The sequence below is a fragment of the Nyctereutes procyonoides genome, unplaced genomic scaffold (assembly GCF_905146905.1).
Source record: "Nyctereutes procyonoides isolate TBG_1078 unplaced genomic scaffold, NYPRO_anot_genome, whole genome shotgun sequence".
Classification (NCBI taxonomy): Eukaryota; Metazoa; Chordata; class Mammalia; order Carnivora; family Canidae; genus Nyctereutes; species Nyctereutes procyonoides.
The window spans coordinates 44,364,146-44,386,837 of NW_026575133.1; the positions used below are offsets into that span (position 1 = coordinate 44,364,146).

The 22,692-nt window shown below is 38.3% G+C and overlaps 1 protein-coding gene across 3 annotated transcripts in view; it reads left to right on the forward strand.

Annotated features, from left to right (window-relative positions):
* The window catches only part of SPHKAP (SPHK1 interactor, AKAP domain containing), a 170,764-nt gene that overhangs the window by 34,486 nt on the left and 113,586 nt on the right, over positions 1-22,692 (forward strand). For 2 of the 3 annotated variants that reach the window (XM_055300413.1, XM_055300415.1), the window contains exon 2: positions 3,224-3,332. In XM_055300413.1, the coding sequence (XP_055156388.1) occupies positions 3,224-3,332 (109 nt within the window). The remainder of the gene's footprint in view (positions 1-3,223; positions 3,333-22,692) is intronic. The other variant, XM_055300414.1, reaches the window with a different exon arrangement.

Consider the following 22,692-nt stretch of genomic DNA (forward strand, 5'->3'; position numbering starts at 1 on the left):
AACCCTCAATTTATTCTCTATTTTTAAGAGTCTTTTATGGTTTGCTTCCCTCTCTCTTTTTGTTTTCCTCCTTCCCACATGTTCATCTGTTTTGTTTCTGAAATTCCACATATGAGTGAAATCATTTGTCTTTCTCTGGCTGACTTATTTTGCTTAGCATAATACATTCCAGCTCTATTCACATTGCTGCAAATGGCAAGATTTTATTCTTTTGATGGCTGAGTAGTAGTCCATTTCAAAATCCTTCTTCACCATCAAAACCACAATGAGATACCACCTCACACCAGTGAGAATGGGGAAAATTAACAAGGCAGGAAACCACAAATGTTGGAGAGGATGTGGAGAAAGGGGAACCCTCCTGCACTGTTGGTGGGAATGTGAACTGGTGCAGCCACTCTGGAAAACTGTGTGGAGGTTCCTCAAAGAGTTAAAAATAGATCTGCCCTATGACCCAGCAATTGCACTTCTGGGGATTTACCCCAAAGATACAGATGCAGTGAAACGTTGGACACCTGCACCCCGATGCTTCTAGCAGCAATGTCCACAATAGCCAAACTGTGGAAGGAGCTTCAGTGTCCATAGAAAGATGAATGGATAAAGAAGATGTGGTCTATGTATACAATGGAATATTCCTCAGCCATTAGAAATGACAGATACCCACCATTTGCTTCGACGTGGATGGAACTGGAGGATATTATGTTGAGTGAAATAAGTCAATCGGAGAAGGACAGTGTATGGTCTCATTCATTTGGGGAATATAAATAATAGTGAAAGGGAATAAAGGGGAAAGGAGAAAAAATGAGTGGGAAATATCAGAAAGGGAGACAGAACATGAAAGACTCCTAATTCTGGGAAATGAACTAGGGGTGGTGGAAGGGGAGGTGGGCGGGGGATGGGGGTGACCGGGTGATGGGCACTGAGGTGGGCACTTGACGGGATGAGCATTGGGTGTTATTCTATATGTTGGCAAATTGAACACCAATATAAAATAAATAAAAAAAATCCTTCTTCACCTTTATCTCCAACTGGGATCTCAAAATCATCTTAAAGGCCGATTGGCTTTCATACCAAAGTATATGTGGGTCGACTTGTCATTTCTTCCTTCCACTAAACCAACTTAGCAGTTCTTAAACTTTTTTTATGCATTAAAAATTACTGTAGCACCTTGTCTATTTGCAGTCATATACAGTGTGCTTTATGGGGAAATGAGGAATTTCCATAGGTGTTCTTTTACTTTTTTCTGTGTTCCTATTAACTCTTACTTTGTACCTAACTAACTCTCCCCAAACAGATGTAATTCCCCTCTAGAGCAATCAGAGATTATCGAAGCCCCTTTTCTACACTGTTTTATATCAGCTATGTCTCAATCTTACTTCTCAACCTACTTCCTTCTCACTCCTAAGGTTGCTAATCCTGTAAAGAGAAATGGGAGTGGCCCGAACCCTGGAAAATACAATTTCCTTGACTCATGAGCCAAGTTATTGCAGATCCAAGTTAGCTTGGTTTACGGTTTGGAACCTAACAACGATAAATATTTGACATTTGGGTAAAAACCCAATTTTCCTATGGCCAGGAAAGCATTCAGAGGAGCATCTGCAATTGAGTGTAAGGTACAGTTACATTTAAGTGGTAGCTAAAAAGTTGCAGGCCCCACGTTGTGAGATACCTATAAAAATAGGGCTGAAACTTTATGCTTTCCATGATACTATATGAGTATTTCTAGATTCAGAAAGGACCACAGACTTTACTGCCAACATTAATTTATAAATTAACTAGGCAGCAGAATAGTTAGGGATCTGGAGCCAAACCTCCTTTCCTTCTTCATTCCTCTATCTTTTCCCAGTTAAACAAAGATAACATGACTGTTCTCCTTTCATTTCAATTAAGCTCATTCTAGTCCTCAATGTGTCAATTACTCAGGAAATAATACATGAATATTTAAAACAAAACAGATTTTACTTGAATTATTCTGTGTAATTTTTACCTGAATCTGTGATCTGTTACATACACCATTAGCCGTCATTAAAAAAAAAAGCCATTCATAGTGATTAATAATGGAAATGTTAACAGACTACATTTATGTATTTCCATTTAATTGCAATATAATGGAAGTTGACTAATTTAGAACTTAAAACAAAGAGTTATATATTAGTTAAAAAAGCATTAACTGACCTTCTATTTGCTGTTTCTTTGAAGAGATTTTGTTTAAGTGTTGGCTTGATAATTACATAAAGAATTATGAGATCACATTCCAAAAAATGTATTTTGAGGAATTGTACATATTCTATGTGATCAAGAACAACAAAAATAAAATACATAGACTTCAGATACCCATACATTTTTTTAAAAGATTTTATTTATTCGTGAGAGACACGGAGAGAGACAGAGAGAGGCAGAGACACAGGCAGAGGGAGAAGCAGGCTCCATGCAGGGAGCCTGACATGGGACTCAATCCTGGGTCTCCAGGATCACACCATGGGCTTAAGGTGGTGCTAAACCACTGAGCCACCCAGGCTGCCCCCATACATTTTTTTTTTAAATTCTGAATTTTTCTTGTTTTCAGAAGAGAAATATTTAGGAATCCATAAGATCCAGAGGGCTTTTTATATTTCAATTAGTTTGAATTCAAAATCTCCCAGTTATATCATGAAAGGCAAGAGTGATAATGATTTCAATTAGACGCAAGACTTGGAAGGGAGTTAAGTCTAGAATTTTGGAGACAGAGAAGTTAAGGTAATGCCACCAGGTACAGAGATAGAAAGAGATGACATGCCTTTTCTGAAGTCTACATTCTGTTCATGACACTGTCCTTCCTCCTGATTAAAAGTATGTTTTGTCACTTGTTTTAAGAAATAAGATGAATATTTTACATTTTTAATTCTGAGCCGAATTAATGTGGCATTCTAAAAGCATTATTTGGGTAAAGCGTTATTTGGGTTTTAAAACTGCTTGCTTAAGAAAAACTGGCAGAGCTGGAAGTCAGGCAGATGCACCGTGTCCATGTAAGCACCGTGAGAAGTCACTGGCTTTCAGTTTCCTGTTCCCAAGAGAATAGTGCATAATGACTTCACCAATTGCATGAGTGAAGCCAACAAAGACATGTCATCAGGATTTTCAGAGTTCCGTACCATCTGAAAAGAGGGTTTTGAAGCCACATCATGTTACTTCTGTTCTATGGAGATGACTCACTGGAATGTGTTTTCTTTTGTATTTTGGGGGCAAGCAGCAATTTGGAGTCACCACTGATGTACGAGGTTTCAGCGCCACAGCAGGGCAGCGCCAGCGGCAGCTTGAGAGGCAGCCTGGGTAGCTCCATCACAGCGTGTAAGAAGGTAACCTTGCCTACCACTACTCTCTTTTCCCTGATTGAACTTGAACACTAGTGTCATTTGAGTTTCTAAGTACCTGTTCTAAAGCAGAAAAAACAAAACAGCAAAAACGAACAATGGAATGGCCCACAGTTTGCTTGCCTGGTTAACCTCTGATGCCACTAAAAATGTAATTCATGAAAATGATCAGAAAACTCAAGCAGTTCAGATCAGTATGACTTGAAAATGATAAGCCTGAAGTGCTTTTCCATCAGCGTTTCCACTTCTTCCACTCCCTCTTTGCAAACTTGGCCGTGGGTAATAGCTTCTCGGATCTCCTTTCTTCTGTATTTAAGAAACATTCATGGCTGTTCTCCTTCTGATATTTTCTTAAAGAGGAAGGTGTGCTTGGGTTATTTTATTATGAGAAGCAGAACGGCATTTCCTGGAATGTAGACATTAGAGCTAATAAACAAATTTTGCTTTAACACACTTGCTGAAAGGTGTCATTTGAACAGCATAAATTCATCTACTTCATTTTTCAAGCCCATCCAACTTAAGGCCCAGAAACTTAAAACAAAATGTCTGATTTCCCACCTAAAGCTTTTGTCACTATTTGCTGCAGAATTCCAGAGGAGAATGTGTTTTCTCTCATCCAATCTTAGAAAATATCACACTGGATTATTTCATTAATTGTTTGAAAAAAAGTTAAATTATAAAAATTACTTACAGGTGTAAATCAAGATAAATTCTATTACTAAATATATTTTTAGTATGTGTATATATAATTTATGTATACATAGTGTTTTTATGTACGCCTATATGTATTTATTGATTGATTACTACACCCAGTAGTAATTACTACACCCAATTAAGCAGCCTTATTTATTTTCTGCTTGTGTGATATTTATATCATTTTCAAGTACTAATGAAAATGACACATACCTGTATTAGAGAACATATATTGATTATAGAAAAGTAGCATTAAACATAATTTTATAGGGTGCCTGGGTGGCTCAGTTGGTTGAGTGTCTGCTTTTGGCTCAGGTCATGATCCTGGAGTCCCAGGGTCAAGCCCTGAGTTGGGATCCCTGCTCAATGGAGAGCCTGCTTCTCCCTCTCCCTCTGCCTCTCCCCCTGTTCATGCATTCTCTCAAATAAAGAAATAAAATCTTTAAAAAAAGGCATAATTTTACAAGAGTATTTGCATTCATACATTCAAAATCAAACATAAAAATAAACCAGTTGGGGCAGCCCGGGTGGCTCAGCGGTTTAGCACTGCCTTCAGCCCAGGGCCTGATCCTGGAGATCCGGGATCGAGTCCCATGTCAGGCTCCCTGCATGGAGCCTGCTTCTCCTTCTGCCTGTGTCTCTGCTTTCTCTCTCTCTCTCTCTCTCTCTCTCTCTCTCTCTCCCCCTGTGTGTGTCTCATGAATAAACAAATAAAATCATAAATAAATAAATAAATAAATAAATAAACCGGTCTAATCAGTTAAAGTCTCTAATTATCATGTGTTATATGATCTATTATTCTTTCTACTCCTCTACAATTCTTATAGAAGAGTTAGTGATATGAAGGTCTGTTTTTAATGCAGAAAACTGAGGTTCTATAATTCAAAATAATTTTGAGTTACGTATAAGAGAGGTAAAGCTGCAGATCTTCAGGTCTTGCAATCACGATCACTAGTCCGATGACTGTATCAAGGCTACCTAGAGTGCTCGGCTACCTCACTCATTAACTCTGCTGAAATCTTCACTATCTATTATAGCCTTCTACTACTAGATGCTACACATTTCACAAAGCTAAATGATTTTTCATTTATTCTAATTTTTAAATAACTCTATTTATATTGATTAGAGTCCACATGGTACTTAAGTTAAGGATTGAAACCAGACTGCCTGAATTTGACATCCAGTTCAATCATTACTAGTTGTGTTATCTCCAGCAAATTATCTTACCTCTTCATGCCTCAATTTGCTCTTCTGAAAAAAGGTGACAGGTGAGGATCAGTGAGTTAATAGACATGAAATATTTAAAAAGGTGCCTGGCATACCATAAGCACTTGAAATAAAGATTATCTACGAGCAACATTATTCTACAGAATAATCTTTCAATAAGTACATGGTGCCAAAAAATAATTCAATATATGCATTGCCATGCTGAGAGAGTTAGTACTTTATCATCTCTTATCCCAGCTACATTTTTTTTTTTTGTGGGAAAAGGAGTCATCATTTTCATTTCTTAAAAATTGTGTCTGAAAGTTACTGACTAGAGTCTTTGGTGCTCATGTCTACTCAAAAAATTAAGACTCAAACTCAATCATTTATTATATGTATAAATATATTATATCTGTGTGTATATATATTAATTTAAAATTTTAAACATAATCGTACTCATACTCCAACCATTTCTAAAGCTATTAGTAGGTTGAACCATATATAATGTCCTTTTCTACAGATTAAAAATTATTAATTATAGGCAATTTCATATGGTACTGTGTAAATACATTCAAAGTTCTGTTAGATCTTGGGGAGAGACACAAGAAGATATATATATATATATATATATATCCCAAACTAGACCATATATATATATATATGGTCTAGTTTGGGAGGTAATATGGTTTCTCATATGAAAAATCAAACAGTTCAGAAGTTAAATATGTAAAATAACTATAAAGTAATATCTGAAGATAGTATCAGTTATGGCAAAAATGAGTATTATGAGCATTATTAGATAAGAACAGAGAGAGACTCTGGCCCTGTAATAGACCACAATCTTCAGAAAGAGAATTCGAGGGGCAGCCCGGGTGGCTCTGTGGTTTAGCGCTGCCTTTGGCCCAGGGCATGATCCTGGAGATCTGGGATCAAGTCCCATGTCGGGCTCCCTGGATGGAGCCTGCTTCTCCTGCTTGTGTCTCTGCCTCTCTCTCTCTCTGTCTCTCATGAATAAATAAATAAAATCTTAAAAAAAAAAAAGATTTGAATGAGTTAAGAGATTATCCAGCCAAATTTAGGAAGGTCTGCTACAAATTAACACAGGAGAATTTAACACCTTTGTGTCCTGGAGTATTTTTCTAATTTTCAGAATGCATTCTTTTCCTTTTTTTTTTTTAAGATTTTATTTATTTATTCATGAGAGACACAGAAGGGGGTGGTGGTCAGAGACACAGGCAGAGGGAGAAGCAGGCTCGATGCAGGGAGCCCGACGTAGGACTCGATACCGGGTCTCCAGGATCACGCCCTGGGCTGAAGGCGGCGCTAAACTGCTGAGCCACCTGGGCTGCCCCATTCTTTTCCTTTTAAATATTCTCTTAAACTTACATAATAATTGCATTTAGAGACAGTTTAGTAGCCATATATGCCAGAAGTTATATTCCAAGTGAGCTCTAATTGTTTTCCTTTTCTTCAAGAGTACCTCACTATTGTTTTCTTTTTTATACTTAGAACATGGACCCTCATTAAAAAGACACTTAATACTGAATGATTTCATGCCTTCATTTTATCATTATATATTATTGCAAACTGACTTAAGTGATTATTGATCAATTTGAAAACAAAATCTTGTTAATCACAGATAATGGACCTGGGCAAGTGAGAATCTATAAATGCACATATAATGTGTATTCAAAGAGACAAAAAAAAACAAGGACAACTCTACCTTAGAAACATCAAGGCTGTCCAGCTGAATCACTATGGCTCACAGTCAATCAAACTTCAGTGAGAGTACCATGGATAATTGAAATCTGTTGGTAATTCCCCAAACTGATTTTATGTAATAGTCTCATCTTCTTCCCCATCAAAGCTTCTTATCAGAACTGACATATTGTTAAATTAACTGGTGGAAGAAATAAAACAAGGGTCTAGAAGATAATGCATTAGTTGGATAATCAGCCTCTGAAAAATTGTAGATTGACTGAATTTCTCTCATGTGTGTCACATCGAATCTCTAAGGGTTTCAGAAATCCTATCTACATGCAATTGCTTCAGTTCCTCTTTGCTGTTGGGGAAATATAGTCTCTAGGAGCCTCAGCTGTGAAAAATCCATAGCATCAGGAAAAAAGATTTGAGTGGACTAAATTTGAAGGAGGAACTCCTTAAGGAACTGCCTTTCCCCAGAGCTAAGATGGCCATACCACTCAGTCGTGGTTTACATATATTATCTTCTCATTTTGTTAATAGACCTCCTTTTGCTCTCAAACATATCCCAGTATGCACAGTAATTTATATGATTGTAGAACCAGCTCAAGCTTCAGAATGATCCTTTATCTTTCCTTATCCCCTTCTTCTAAATGCTAGGAAAGTTATTAGATAAATTCTCACTGAGGTATTAGTGATTGTGTACGTTAATATTATTGTAACTTAACTACTACTACCGCTGAACTAGTTCTATCATCCCCTCCCCTAATTGATGCTGATAATTGAGCCTAATGAATCTGGACTTGAGTTCAGAATTCTACTCATCTGGAAGCTCCAAGCAGACAGTTATCAATCCATCCAAGTCATAATATGAAATAGCCTCTATGTCACCATAATTTACTGAGCTCTGAACTCAGGGAAATTTTAATGTGTACAATGTGATACTTCAAAGTCATGCATTTAAAATGATGGAATTTCAAAATATTAAAGGGAAAAAATGGGACAGAAAGAGTAGCTGGTGGAGAGTGAATACTAGAGCCCTCCGTGGTACCTCTTGAATCTTATCTCACATAGATCTTATCTAATGTTCCCACTTCTCCTAGAACCAGTTCTTCTTATAAGACAAATACAACCACCATTATTCAACTGAATTATAGGAATTTTCCATCCAATGAGCTAAATGATTATAAATGTTATCATTTTATATCTGTTAGACACTAACTGAAAAGCCTTTATATTCTCTTCAAAATGCATCAACATTGTTAACTCTAGGAGGCAGTAGGATGCCATGTAGCGAAGCTGGACTTGGAATCCAAAGATCTGAGTTGGATTCCAGGTTTCTCTTTTACTGTGTCATCTTAGGCCAGTGACATAACATCTCTGACTCAGATATCTTAGCGTTGGTGTGATGTTTATATGCAAAAAGGTTAGTATAGGTTCTTTATTTTTTTAATATTTATTTATTTATTTATTTATTTATTTATTTATTTATTTATTTATTTATTTGAAAGAGTGTGTGTGTAATTGTGGGGGAGGTACAGAGGGAGAGGGAGAGGGAGACCCTTCAAGCAGACTCCCACTGGATACAGAGCCTAATGCAGGACTCTATATCTTGACCCATGCCATGAGATCATAACCTGAGCCAAAACCAAGAGTCCAATGCTTAACTGACTGAGCCACCCAGGCACCCTGCTTTGTCTAAGTTCTTAGCACACACAGCTGATGCTCAATAAATATTAGTTGATTCCAAATAAGCAATCTTTACACCGGGAAAAATTTATTTAAATAGATTTTAAAAACTAATCTGAGGTAGCATGCACTGTCCTCTCATTATGTTGAATCTCTGTTATATTTTCTTCTGCTTTGGAAGCATTATACTCTGTGTCACATTTCCACAGTAGCTGGATATTTTCAGGCCTTGCTTCACTTCATGGGCCTGAAGATCTGTTCTTTGGGGTAGAGTAGAATCAAGACTCTGAATAGGATTAGTATGATGAAAGAATCGTGGGGGAAAAATCAACACCCTAAATATCCTTCTCTTTCTATGTCATGTTAATTAAATCTGCATTAAATCTGGATTTATCAAAGGCAGCGACTGAACAGACTTCAGTTTCCTGGAGATAGAGTTTGATCTTAATATGATATCTGATCATCTCTTTGAAGCTTCAGAGCATTCTTTGCCATGACTAGCCTCCTTTAAACGAGTTAAATTTGTTGTCAACAGTGGCATAGAAACCTCTGAAGAATTGGCAGAATGGATGTCCCTGGATGCTTCATATTATTCTGTAAAATACCCTTTCATCTAAGCTCATATCATTTTGAATTGCATGTAATTAACAAAAGCAATTCAATTAATGTGTGCAGGCGCAGACATATAAATTGGGAGGCTTTTTCAGAATCTGATCTATATCTCTAAAGACGTTTTTATTAGTCAGAATTGTATTGCTCTGGGCCAAACACCCTATTAGTACTTCTAGGAAGCATGTGATAGGAAATAGCTGTCACAGTCTGTGTTTATAGAAGCCGATTCCTTACAGGAAGGAAGGACTTTAAAACATGTAAATATATAAGTAAAATTAAAACAAAATAAGCATAATCGGGCATATTCACCTTTCTATAGAAGGAAAATGCTAGGCTTTCCCCCTGGAATATACAACGCTCACAGCTTTATAAACACTCTCTTCTGATGAAGCAACCTGGCTGTGGTCTTCAGACCTAGCTCCTTATAACAGAATGGCCAATCTAAATTTTGTCAAATGGCTAGATGTCCTGTTTGATTGCCATTATGCAGGAGTAATCAGAAGCATTGAAGAAATAGGGAGATTTTATTTTATTTAATTTTTTAAAAAGATTTTAGCTATTCATTCATGAGAGACACAGAGAAAGAGGCAGAGACAAAGGCAGGGGGAGAAGCAGGCTCCCCATGGGGACCCTGATGTGGGACTCAATCTCAGGACGCCGGGGATCATGACCTGAGCCAGGCAGACGCTCAACTACTGAAGCTACCCAGGTGCCCCGGAATAGGGAGATTTTAAAGAAAATAGAGAATTGTCTTACTAAAAGTAGTATTTGAAGAAAGCTAATTTAATAGTTCTAAAGAATTCCTTAAAGCAAAGGGAGACTGGAATCTGGGATGCCAAGAGGGGCACACTTGATGTGGACAGGGGAGCAGGGAGAGGAGAGACGGAACCTGCATCCAGGCAGTGGGAGGAGAGACACACACATGTGGAAGTCAAGATCAAGACTCCCTGGCACTGAGAGTTAAACCAGGAACTCTGTCTATTTGAGCCAGAACATCCATGAGAGGTGACACCATTAAGGTCACTGGGAAGAGGAGAAAGGAGATCAAATAGCAAAAGAAGTCCATCCATTCAGATTCAGCCAGTTGCATCTACAGAGCCAGCCACAAAATTCCCTCTGGGGGTCAATTCCCTGACCACTTAAGGAAACGTCTTTATCTGCTGATCATATCGACATCTGGGGGGGGGGGGCATAGTTGCCCTGAGACCAGACCGCAGATAACAAGGGTGTTGGTGGGACTGATTCCCTCTGCCTTCAGCAAAGACGGGTCAGAATCCTGTGCACCTCTTGGCATTCAAGCAGCCTGATCCACACTGAGATAAAGAGGTGGGGCTTCATGTACTACGTGGTGAGTTCATTCTTTGGAAAATGCCAATTCAGTAATCCTATGTGGGAGACTTTGTTTAAAACTATCAATTATGGCTTGTATTGCAGTTTGAATGTGATTTAGCCTCTTATTCCAAAACCAGTATGTTTGAAGACTTCTATTTGGGACTCCACACCACCTGTCTGCCTCTCTACAGTTCCGTTCCTTGAGCATCCTTTTTGCTATGTGTGAAGAACTCCTGGAAGGATCTTGCAGTGCCTTTTCTTTTCCTTCTTCTTCTTCTTCTTTTTTTTTTTTTAAACGAAAAAGTAGGACTCTGAAAACCCAAAATAGCTTAGAACATTTTGTGGAGTTGAGGGTGATACTGCATGATGGGAACTAGGCAAGTGATCTTTTTGTCTGAATTCTTGCAATTTCCCCAAACCTTTATATCATGTATTAAATATCTCTATGCAAATGGGATGGGTCTAACATTTAAAAAAATATCTAATATGGCAGTGAAAATTCTTCTCCTTTCTATTTTTGAGTGTTTTTTATTTATTATTTATTTATTTATTTATTTATTTATTTATATTTACTTATAGATTTTACTTATTTATTCATGCGAGACAGAGCAGGGACGCTGCAGAGGGAGAAGCAGGCTCCATCCAGGGAGCCCAGCCTGGGACTCCATCCCAGGTCTCCCAGGATCAGGCCCTGGGCTGAAAGTGGCGCTAAACCACTGAGCCACCTGGGCTGCCCTATTTTTGAGTGTTTTAAAAATGACCTGACAGGGATCCCTGGGTGGCGCAGTGGTTTAGCGCCTGCCTTTGGCCCAGGGCGTGATCCTGGAGACCTGGGATCGAATCCCACGTTGGGCTCCCGGTGCATGGAGCCTGCTTCTCCCTCTGCCTGTGTCTCTGCCTCTCTCATCTCTCTCTCTGTGTGACTATCATAAATAAATAAAAATTTAAAAAAATAAGACATGTTATTTAAAAATAAAATAAAATAAAATAAAAATAAAAATAATCTGACACCCCTGCTCCCTACCACTTACCTTAAGACTTGCTTGCTTTCCTTTCCACCTCCCAAATAAGCAGCCCTCTGGACTTTGGAATCTGGAGGAGACGGTGCATTTCCCACCAGCCCTAAGAGCTTCCACTTTTCCTGTATCATGCCAGGTTTGCCTTCTGATTGAAATGCCCAGTTGTCACTTCTGCCAATGTCAGAGCAGGAAGGAAGGATAGGGCTCGGATAAATTTGAACAAACCTTGGAGGGGGCCCTTTGGCTCATGAATCCCTGAGAATGAGCCCCCTCATACGTGTGCTCACTTTTAGGAGGCTCATCTCCGTGTTTTGGGGATTAGATCCACCTTGAAAGATTGATACGAGGGCTCATACCTTAAGGCTTGCTCGCTTTCCTTTCCACCTCCCAAACAAGCAGCCCTCTGGACTTTGGAGTCTGGAGTAGACAGTGCATTCCAACAAGCAGGTGTCTCCCTTAGCAAGTTATGTGTACATCTGCTTACATCTTAAGAGGTAAATGTATCCAGTAGCTTCTTCCAAACAAGAGTCAAGAAATGAGAATTGCCACTTTTTTATAATTGCCAAAGGCATGCATCAAACCTCAAATAATACTATGGCCACTAAATCCTCTGTCCCTTTGACCAATGGTACATTTTGCATTAACTACACTTGGAAACCTACAAAATAATCCTGAATCAATGGTAAGCCTTGATGCATATCATATATTTTTCGACATGTGTGTTCTCTTGTATTTTCCTTCTCCTAACATTAAAAGTCACATTCGCCTTACTGATCATATCAACATCACAGCATTATACTGCTTCTAAATAGCAATTAAGTAGCAATCAGCTGTCCTCTATTTATATGTCTAATTTTATTCTGTTTAAAACATTGCTGACCATTCATAAATTATACTATATTTGCATTTCCTGAGCATATCTGTTTCTGTAACTCTTGCATTTTATGCTTGAAACTCAAACTCGGTTATCACTTTCATGCAGAAAAAAAAAAAAAAAGCTCTGATCAACTTTCAAAGCATTCTTCAGCCAGCTGACATCTGTGTGATATGATAGAAGTAAACAAGTATGGCTTGATATTTCTGAATTGTCCTCTGTGCTCTTATACCATTCTGTGACTCCACTGAAATACAATGTTGTTTCCAGGAAACAAATAATTGTGTGGCCCAAGAAAATCAGAGAGATAACAACAGAAACCATCACTGAAGTTGAGTCTAGTTCATTTCTTGCCACATTAGGATACGCTCTGGCCCAAGTCATTACTGAGTCTCTAAATTACATACACGGGGTTATTAGTTTCAAAGAAGAGAGCCTTTTGCTAATGAAAAATCTCCATTTCATACTCAGGTAGGTGCATTCATTTGTCAGAGGCCCATGACATTTGTCAGAGACAGATGCTCCATGAATCAGTATGTTCCGTGTTTATTTATCAGAGGCAAGTTTAGTGAGACAGGTACCGATTGCTAAAAGCATTCCATAGATAAGGACTCTCCAGGTATAAAAATACAGCTTATCTGGAGGCTGGTCATTAATATGCTTATGATGAGGTATGACAATGTTGCCTTCTTTCTTATCTGGGGGTATTCCTTCCCACCCTGGACACAGTAAAGACAGAGAATGAGGTACAGACCCTGCGCTTGCCATTTTCTTTTCAAATCTCCACCAACTAAGCCTCTGATCTGGTGCTTTCTAGGTACTCTCCTTCTCAGTAATGGAGAACTGTTTTGTTCCAGGGCCTTAAAAACTCCCTTATTTTCCAATACTTTAAAAATAATTGTTGACCAAGAAGAAGAGGCTGTCAAGCAACCAAAAGATTTATTTGGGGTCTTAAATGGAGAGTGGACTAAAGTTGAAAGTGTGCTCTGAATTGTACGTGGGGAGTACAGGCATATAAAGGCAAAACTCACCAAATTACATAACTTATTTTGAAGGAATTATGATTAGTGTTTACAGAGTTAAGCCAACCGACTAATACAGGATTGGCCATGTAGCCACTAGGTGTTTCATTACTTTGGTCCAAAGTAGAAGGATGTATTTCAAGAGGTGGTCCAGTCACAACTGTTCATGATGTTCCCAGAATTGAAACAGGAGATGTACATTGGCCCTACTTACTCAGTGCCTTCCCTATCCTGTTTTGAAATGACACTCTGAACAATGCTTACTTCACTTTGGAATATCCTTTCATATAATCAATTACAAGATTTCCAAATTGGAGCATATGTCAGTAGTAAGAGGCAAGAATGCTTCACGTCCAACCAAACAGATAATTATATTACAGAATGTGTCCAATGAATAATCAAACATGCTTTGGATTGCAGTTTCTCTTTTTTTTTTTTTTTTTTTTTGTCAAAGGACACTAAATAGACAAGAACTTAGGCAGGCAGCCACTAGAATCATCATTAAAAGGAAAATGTTGGGGATCCCTGGGTGGCTCGGCGGTTTAGCGCCTGCCTTCAGCCCAGGGCATGATTCTGGAGTCCAGGGATTGAGTCCCATGTTGGGCTCCCTGCATGGAGCCTCCTTCTCCCTCTGCCCATGTCTTTGTCTCTCTCTCTCTCTCTGTCTCTCATGAATAAATAAATAAATAATTCTTTAGAAAAATTAAATAAATAAAAGAAAAATGTTATGTTAACACCTTTTAAGATTTTATTTACTTATTCATGAAAGACACACAAAGTGAGGCAGAGACATTGGCAGAGAGAAAAGCAGCTCCCTAGGATCACCACCTGAGCCAAAGGCAGACACTCAACCACTGAGCCACCCAGGTGCCCTGTTATCTTGACATTTAATTAACATAAATTCCACACATGAGTGAAATCATATGGTATTTGTCTTGGACTGACTTATAAAGTTTCCTATACCACCTATTACCCTCATTCTTAGGTACTTACCCAAGCAAAGCAAAATCTTAATTTCTAACAAAAACCTGTAGGGGTATGTTTATAGCAGCTTTATTCATATTTACCCCAAACTAGAAGCAATCCAAACGTTCTTCACCTGATAATTTTTTTTAAATCAGTATACATCTATATAGTGGAACACCACTTGACAATAAAAGAAGAAAAAGTGCTAAACACACAACAATGTACATGAAAGTCAAACACATTATGCCAAGTGAAATAAACAGGTCACAAAAGGTTACATGCTAAATGATTCCACACATATGACATTCTAGAAAAGTGAACATTTTGGACATAGAAATCAAAGCCATGGTTTCCAGGGGCTAAGACGTAGGAGACATTTGACTAAAAGCATCAGGAGGGAATTTCTTTTCTTTTTTTTTTTTTTTTTTTTTTGTGGGGCGGTGGGTGATGCTGAACATTTGTTCTACATCTTGACTAGAATGGTGGTCACACAATTATGTGTAGTTTCTTTAATTCATAGAACGTTACACAAAAAAGGTGAATTTTATAGGATCATGATATCTCTATGAAGAGTTGCTTGCAGTAGAGATGCCATTAATGACACCATGGAGCACATAGATGAGAGCATCTATGAGTAGCTGCCTTCATCCTAATCAGATGTTTATCATCTCTCCCACTTAATATGCAAATCTGACTGACCTGCTCACATTATGGTCTTCTTGTGTAAGAGACATTGAATTAAGTTTCTTAGAAAGTCTAGAACACCAATGGGGGCCTGGAGATTCTTCTCTGAATGATGCCCATGGCTCTTCCAGTGAGCTTCCCTTGCTCCCTTTATTTTATAGCTCTTGCTTTTTCTTTCTTTCATGAAAATTATGTGTCACCTTGAAAGAATGATTTTTTTTGGACAGTGTTTCCAAACTTTTTTCATATTATGACTCTTTTTAAAAGTAATATTTGTTTGAAACTCTTAAGTAAGCAGATGACCAGGGGTGCTCACCCTGGAATGGCCACCCCAGGCCCTGTGCAGCCTGAAGACAGCTGAAAGCATCAATGTCTAAAAATCCCAGCATACTTCACTTCTCTGAGTCTAGTTTGGAGGGGCAGGTAAATCTCTGCTTTTGTTTTTTTTTTTTTTAATTTTTATTTATTTATGATAGGCACACAGTGAGAGAGAGAGGGGCAGAGACACAGGCAGAGGGAGAAGCAGGCTCCATGCACCGGGAGCCCGACGTGGGATTCGATCCCGGGTCTCCAGGATCGCGCCCTGGGCCAAAGGCAGGCGCCAAACCACTGCGCCACCCAGGGATCCCTAAATCTCTGTTTTGAAGAAAAATGAGTCCTTTTGTTCTGATGACATTATTCAGTTAATTTTAAGCAGTGTTCCATCATTAATCACAATGCATACTTTAAGCAAATACAGCATTCTGTGTGTGAAATTTTCCTCTCTTAAAAGCTTTGGGGCTGCTTTACATCTTTACACTTACAATCATCAGAAAATGAAATTTGATAATGTTTTGATAGCAGAGCACTACAAAAATGCAGATCTTGCTCTAACTTAAAATTCTTTGTTACCTTTGCATAAGATCCTTGAGAAAAATAAAAGTCTTGCAGAAATGTAAAATATCATGTGCCCTAGATTTAACTCTTAAATTTTCTTCATATTCAATATATCCCTCACGAGTTTTCTTTATGAAGCACAATCACTGGAAAAGAAAATTACAAATCTACATCACACCAAATACAAAAAGTTTTGGTGCCAAACAACAATCAGTTGCTTCATACCAGCTATATGTCAAGAGATAAGTGTGAAAGGTAAATTAAATATACTCATACATGATATCATAATAGGAAGGAAAAGACACACATGCACATTCTAAAATTCTGAGGTAGAAATATTGTTTTCATTATAGAGATTTCACCAGGAGAGAGACACACTTGCTAGGGGGAGGGGAGCCGTGATTCAATTAGTTCATGATGGTTAGGGAAGGACATTGATGGGAAAAGTTCAGGGGGCAGATGAAAAGATACCAGGAAAACAACATGCGTCATAAATATTTCTCGTTAGTAAACTGGTGGACTGTAGCAGAGTGTACGTGCAGGGAAATAATTGGACACAAAGTTTGGACAACAGTTATGTTGGGCCTAGTGCAATATTTTAAATATTAAAGCTTAATAAATGTCTGTGAAATGATTAACAGGTAGGAGCTGAATTTGCATCTGTTTTTTTTTTAATTTTTTTTTTAATTTATTTATGATAGTCACAGAGAGAGAGAGAGAGAGAGAGGCAGAGACACAGGCAGAGGGAGAAGCAGGCTCCATGCACCGGGAGCCCGACGTGGGATTCGATCCCGGGTCTCTAGGATCGCGCCCTGGGCCAAAGGCAGGCGCCAAACTGCTGCGCCACCCAGGGATCCCCTGCATCTGTTTTGAATGCAAGGCCCTAAAATGTTGGGCTCACTGACAGAAATATTGCCCTTATTTCCTATTTTCCAGGGCCTAACCTAGTGGCTGATAGGACTAGCTGGTAAAACTCTAGTATATACTGGCTCAATTAATCGACTACTGTGAAGGTCATGGAATAGAATTACATAACATCAGTAATTTACAGCTATAAACCTTTCTGTGAATACTTAAAATAATCAGATGCTGTGTAAATTTATTATTTCTAATGTAAACTAAAAATCCCTCATTGTAAGTGGCAATGTTGACCTTACCTTGTAGATGAGAAAACCGAATCTCAAAGAGGTTAAATGACTTGCCTTAGGTTGCACAGTTAATTAATGGAAAAATTGGAATTTGTAGCCAGGTTTGTCTTGAAATATTGCACATTTATCTTTTGGTTTCATTGAGCTAGGTGGATTTGGGAAGCAAAGAGTGAGAGAGTGAGGGAGATAGAAGAGGCAGACAATTAAAACATGAACTGTCCAGGCCCCGGCCTTACCTAAATGCCCGTTCTAAATATCATCCCTGTTCCCTTTATGCTCTGTAAATGTGCCTTGTTGAATTGCTCCATACTACCCACTACAATTTATAACACAATGTGTTTTTCAGTGCTCTTTTATTTACTATTTGGCTCCCATGCTATATTTTAAGTTCCATAAATACGGAGATCAAGTCTATATTATTCACTTTTGTATCACCCAGGGATTAAACTAGTCCATGGTATGCATCACATGTGGAGAGAATTAAAGAAAAAAAACAAACTTTGGAGAGCAGAATATAAGGACAAGAAACAGACAAAGCAGTATTCCAGATGGCACAGGCATTCCAAGCCAGGGTAGCCAGGAGAATTGTTCTGCCATCAACTGTAAACAGGGGAGTTAGGGAGTCAAGTTTCTTTTAGAGACTGGAATTAGGAAAGGAGGTAGCTTGGGCTTAGAAAGCAAACTAACCTGTTAGTTATTTATTCATGGTGACAGCAGGAGACCTAAGAGTAATAACTAACAGAAAAGTGAAAAACCAAGCTCTAGAGAAAGGTCCAAGCTGAAGCTGTCAACCATTGAGTCATCCCTCTAGGTGGAAATTAATGCCCCAGAAGTCAGTAGGTTTTCTGAGGAAAATGACCCAAGGAGGTGGATAGAGCATCATCACCCTGAGGATAGGACAGAGGGCATATTCCCAGTTAGGGCATCAGAGGAGGAAAAACTATTTAGAAAGAGAGACGTGTCCTCCTTCCTACAACTCGCCAAGATCCCCAGACCACTTGGAAGTATCTTGAAAACTGTGGTCAAGTGTAGAGTCTCCCGCCAGCCTTGCCACAGGTAAAAGCACCTACTCCTCTTGAGTGATACCCTCCCTGGACTGCCACTGATCAGAGCACCTGCCTTCTTTATCACAGTTCTATGAATGCTTCTTCTCCCCTATTATAGTTTGATTTCCAAAAGGACAGTGATCATTTTTGTTCATCTTAATATTCCAAGTGTCAAATGAACATTCATTGACCAAAAATTGACTAAAAGAGATTAGAGAAGGAGGAGGAAAACGAGAGTGGTACATCATAAATAATGAATAATAAAAGTTGTCAACTGTTGTGCAAAGATCAAGAGAATGTTCGATAAAATCTTGTCTAAATTGCTCTGCATTCTCTTCACAACAGCTATCCTGTACCACTTGCCTACTCTGAAGAGATTAGCCCTTTACAAACATTTTCTTTTCCGAGTTCACTAATTTATTTATTTTTGTTTAAAATCAGTGAGCCAACCTATAGTACATCATTAATTTCAGATGTAGGGTTCAGTAATTCCTCAGTTGCATACAACACCCAGCGCTCATCACATCACGTGCCCTCCTCAATGCCCGTTACCCAGTTACTTCATCCCCCCACCCACTTCCTTTCCAGCCACCCTCAGTTTCTTCCCCATAGTTAAGAGTCTCTCATGGTTCTTATTTGAATCTTAGAATGACTTTCAGAAGGGGCTGTAATTGTTCCCATGTAATAGGTGCAGAAACAAAGTCCCAAAGCAGTTAGAGGACTTGCCCAAGTTTACTCAGTAAGTGATGAGGTGACGTAGAATTTCAGTTCTGCCTCTAAACCTCTGTGACTAACCAACTGTAAGGTACTGTGTTCTTCAACCTAGGTTACTTTTTGAAAAAAAAAAAAAAGATTTAAGGCATTGCTTAGATGTGTCCAGGTTACTGAAAGTTTATTTCTCCCTCCCCATTCCATGTTGAAAGTACATTTCTGTAACTTGGATCTCTCTATGAAAAAGAGAAATCACTGTAAAATAGAACACACAGATCTTTCTTCATTGTTTAGGACATGCATTTTTTTAAAGAGAAACTGTGTCATTATTATTTCGAGTTTGTGAACACACAGCACATTCATTATTAGCTCTTCATCTGAAATAAGTAAACCTGCAACTAAAAATAGCAGATAAATAAATGAGCCATTGAGAACCTGGTGAGTTTTTCTCTTTCCCCCCTCAGACAAGTGACTCTCTCAGCAGGGTGATTATATTCATAAGGATTCAAAATCATTAAATTTTCAAGTACATATTCTTCCTTCTAGTATGCCTGTGTCTCTAATGGTTCATCTAAACCCTTAAACCAAAAGCTCTTCACAAGTTAAAATTGCCTAACATGATGCTAAGTGGTTTATTGGAGGCTGAATTTTTATTCTGTTTGCTTATTTGGCTTTTCATGTATTTGGGAGAGAAGAAAGCAGAGGGAAGGCAAGCAGGAGGAGGAGGGGGGAGAGTTACATGCTTCTCAGTGTAAAAGGGGCCTTCAGATCACATGAGTGAATTGTTTACAGAAACTGAGGCTGGAAGCTAATGGGTAACTTGACCACATAGACAGTAGACTCAGGACTGGGACCCAAACCTCTGTATCACCCAGACCAGGGCCCTGAGAGAGAGAGAGAGAGAGAGAGAGAGAGATGAATCAATGCATGGATTGGGGTTCCTTAGAACCCAAAGACAAGAAATTATGTAATTTTAACAACTTGCAACGGAGTACTGGATAATGGGGGCTTTGGGGTCAGAGAGCCCAGCTCAAATCCTAGTTCTCCACCAACTAGGCAAATTATGGACGCCTCTAAGCCTAGGAAAAGAGAATAATCATTGCTGTGATAACATAACTGTGAGAACTTGCTATGAGTTCTCTTGTTTTAAGCACATTACATATATGGGCCTTAAATTCTACCTTGTATGTCTAGAGGTTTAATTCAGATAATATATATTAGAGCCTTAGCCCAGAGCATTCAGAGTACCTATAGTATTTTTTGGTCAATAGTTAAAGAATATAGGTATTAATAATCTCTAAATATTAATGAAATGTAAGGGGCAACTTTCTTTTAATTACTAACATAGCCAGGTGAACTATTTTTTTCATTATAATGAATAAAATTGAAATTTTAAGGTTACATAGTGAATGAAAACTCTCATCAAATTTCTCTTCAAAATATTTCTCCTAAGACATTGAAAGATTTAGGTTTTATTTTAAATTCCACTTCTTTTCTCTGTCATTTCTATTTCCTCTGAAACAAAGATGTATCATAGAGAAGACACTCAGTATCCCAGGGATATGGAATAGCCAAACAGGAAGTCTTTCTAGCATTTTCCACTGAGCAAGCATTTTCCACCAAAAAGCTGTTGACTTTTCTCACTGCTAGGATAGGACAAAACAAGGTCTTTGTATATTTTCAGTTATTATTTACTTTAAAAATAGGTGCAAAAAATACCTCTAAAGTAGAAGACTTGACAGATTCATCATTCTGCCCTCATTTTTCTGTTGGAGAAGTTAAATGTAGAAGAATTCCAGCAAGTTAGCCAGCTCTTATCCCCATCGGCCTCATCATGGTCATGTTTTTCACAGATGTGGGCATCTGATGGTGGGAAGTGTCAGGCTGAGGCTTTGGATGCCTCTATCTCTGCCTCTCATTATTTCACCAGGAAAACATGCCAACCCAGCCACCATTTTTCGGAAACACCCAAGTGACTTGTTTCTGAACTCTGTTCTCTTCCTAAGGCTGACCTTGGACAAGAATAGTCCATATGCTCTGATAAGTGACAGTTGCTTTCTTTAATTGACATATTTGTTGCAACCATAATGCTATGTGCTTTGAATATATTAGAAAATAGAAGACATCTATTGGCTACTTTTTGAGGAGTGAGTTTTGCAATGACTAAGAAGTGATTGTAGTCAGTGTTTGTTACACGCACTGTAAAGTATTATTAATCGTTAAATTCATTTGATGCCTCCGTTTTAAATCTCTAATGTTCTTATGGTTCATAGTGAATGAAAGCTTTACTGATGGGTGTTCTAAATTTTAAAAATCACACAGAAAGGCGAGGAGCAGAAGCACGACAATATGAGTTTCAGTGTTAATACAAATAGATATAAAATCATGCTTTCCTTTGAGAAATTAAAATACTGCCATACTTGCCAAATGGATTAATTTCATGATTATAATTTACATCACAAAATGTTTCTTCTCCTTAAAGAAAAATGTCACCTCATAATTTCATTCATGGAAAATAGCTTTAAAATGGAGGTCCTTAGGGTGCGTGGGTGGCTCAGTTGGCTGAGTGTGTGACTTGATTTCAGCTCAGGTCATGATCTCAGGGTCATGAATTGGAGCTCCATATTGCTCCGTGCTGGGCATGGAGCCTGCTTAAGATTTTCTCTGTTCCTTTACCTCTGCCCCTTCTGCTTATGCGCTCTCTCTCTCTCTCTCTCTCTCTGTCTTAAAAAAATAATAAAAATAAAAATGAAAGTCTGTAAGAAGGTATAGTTATATTAACAAAAATGAGATGCACATAAGTTTTGAGAAACAAACTCCAAATTAGAGTCATTTTGTATGGGTTATGGAAGACAGCATAATTAAATTATTTCACTTAAAGGCCTTGGTAACTCCAAGACCAAATCCTAAGTCAGTTTCTGAGCAGTTTGGGGAAGAAACTCAAATTTTTCTGAGCCTCAAGATCTTCACCTTCAAAATAACAATTTCTGTGAAGATCCTTATCTTTAAAATAACTTCTACCTTAGAGTGTTGCAATAAAGATGAAATTAAAAGGTAAAAAAAGAAAAGAAAAATTTAGCACATTTTCCAGCACATTCTAAGCACACAAAAAATAGTAACTGTAACTATTAATACTACAAAATGCAGAACTAAAATCACACCTCAGATTAGAATATTTGCTAAAGACAATTTGTCTTCACAGATCTGAAATGCTTTCAATTCACTAATTTCAAGTGAAGGCATCCAATTTTCCATTTCCCTTTGTAGTTCATTTCAAATAGTAACAGTGAAAAGCATGTATTGAGAGGATAACCTGCCATCTGCATGCCACAGTGTATGACACGTGTCATCTCCCTGAGTACTCAGTGATCCCACCAGTGAGCTTTATTTTCTCCATCCACAAGTGTGGAAACTGAAACTCGGAATTGAAGTCAGCTGCCCAAGGTTATTCTGCCTCTGATGACTAAGCTGGGATTTCAACTCAGACCACTGATGTCCATGCTCTTAAACTCTATTCCATGCTGGCAGTGGAAGTGATTAGCAGTAAGGAGTAGAGTGGGCCAAGAGCCTTTTTCTACTTTAAATAAAGTGAGTCTAGATGAATAGTTCAACATTGGGCATCTCCTGTAATGGGGAAAACCTTACACACTGTTTGGGTAGAGTTAAGACACATTAGAATTTGAATTGTTTGGTTATTCATGAGATTGCATCTTCAAAATGTCTTGTCTCAGAAATATAATTTTGGGGGGCTCTGGGTGGCTCAGTG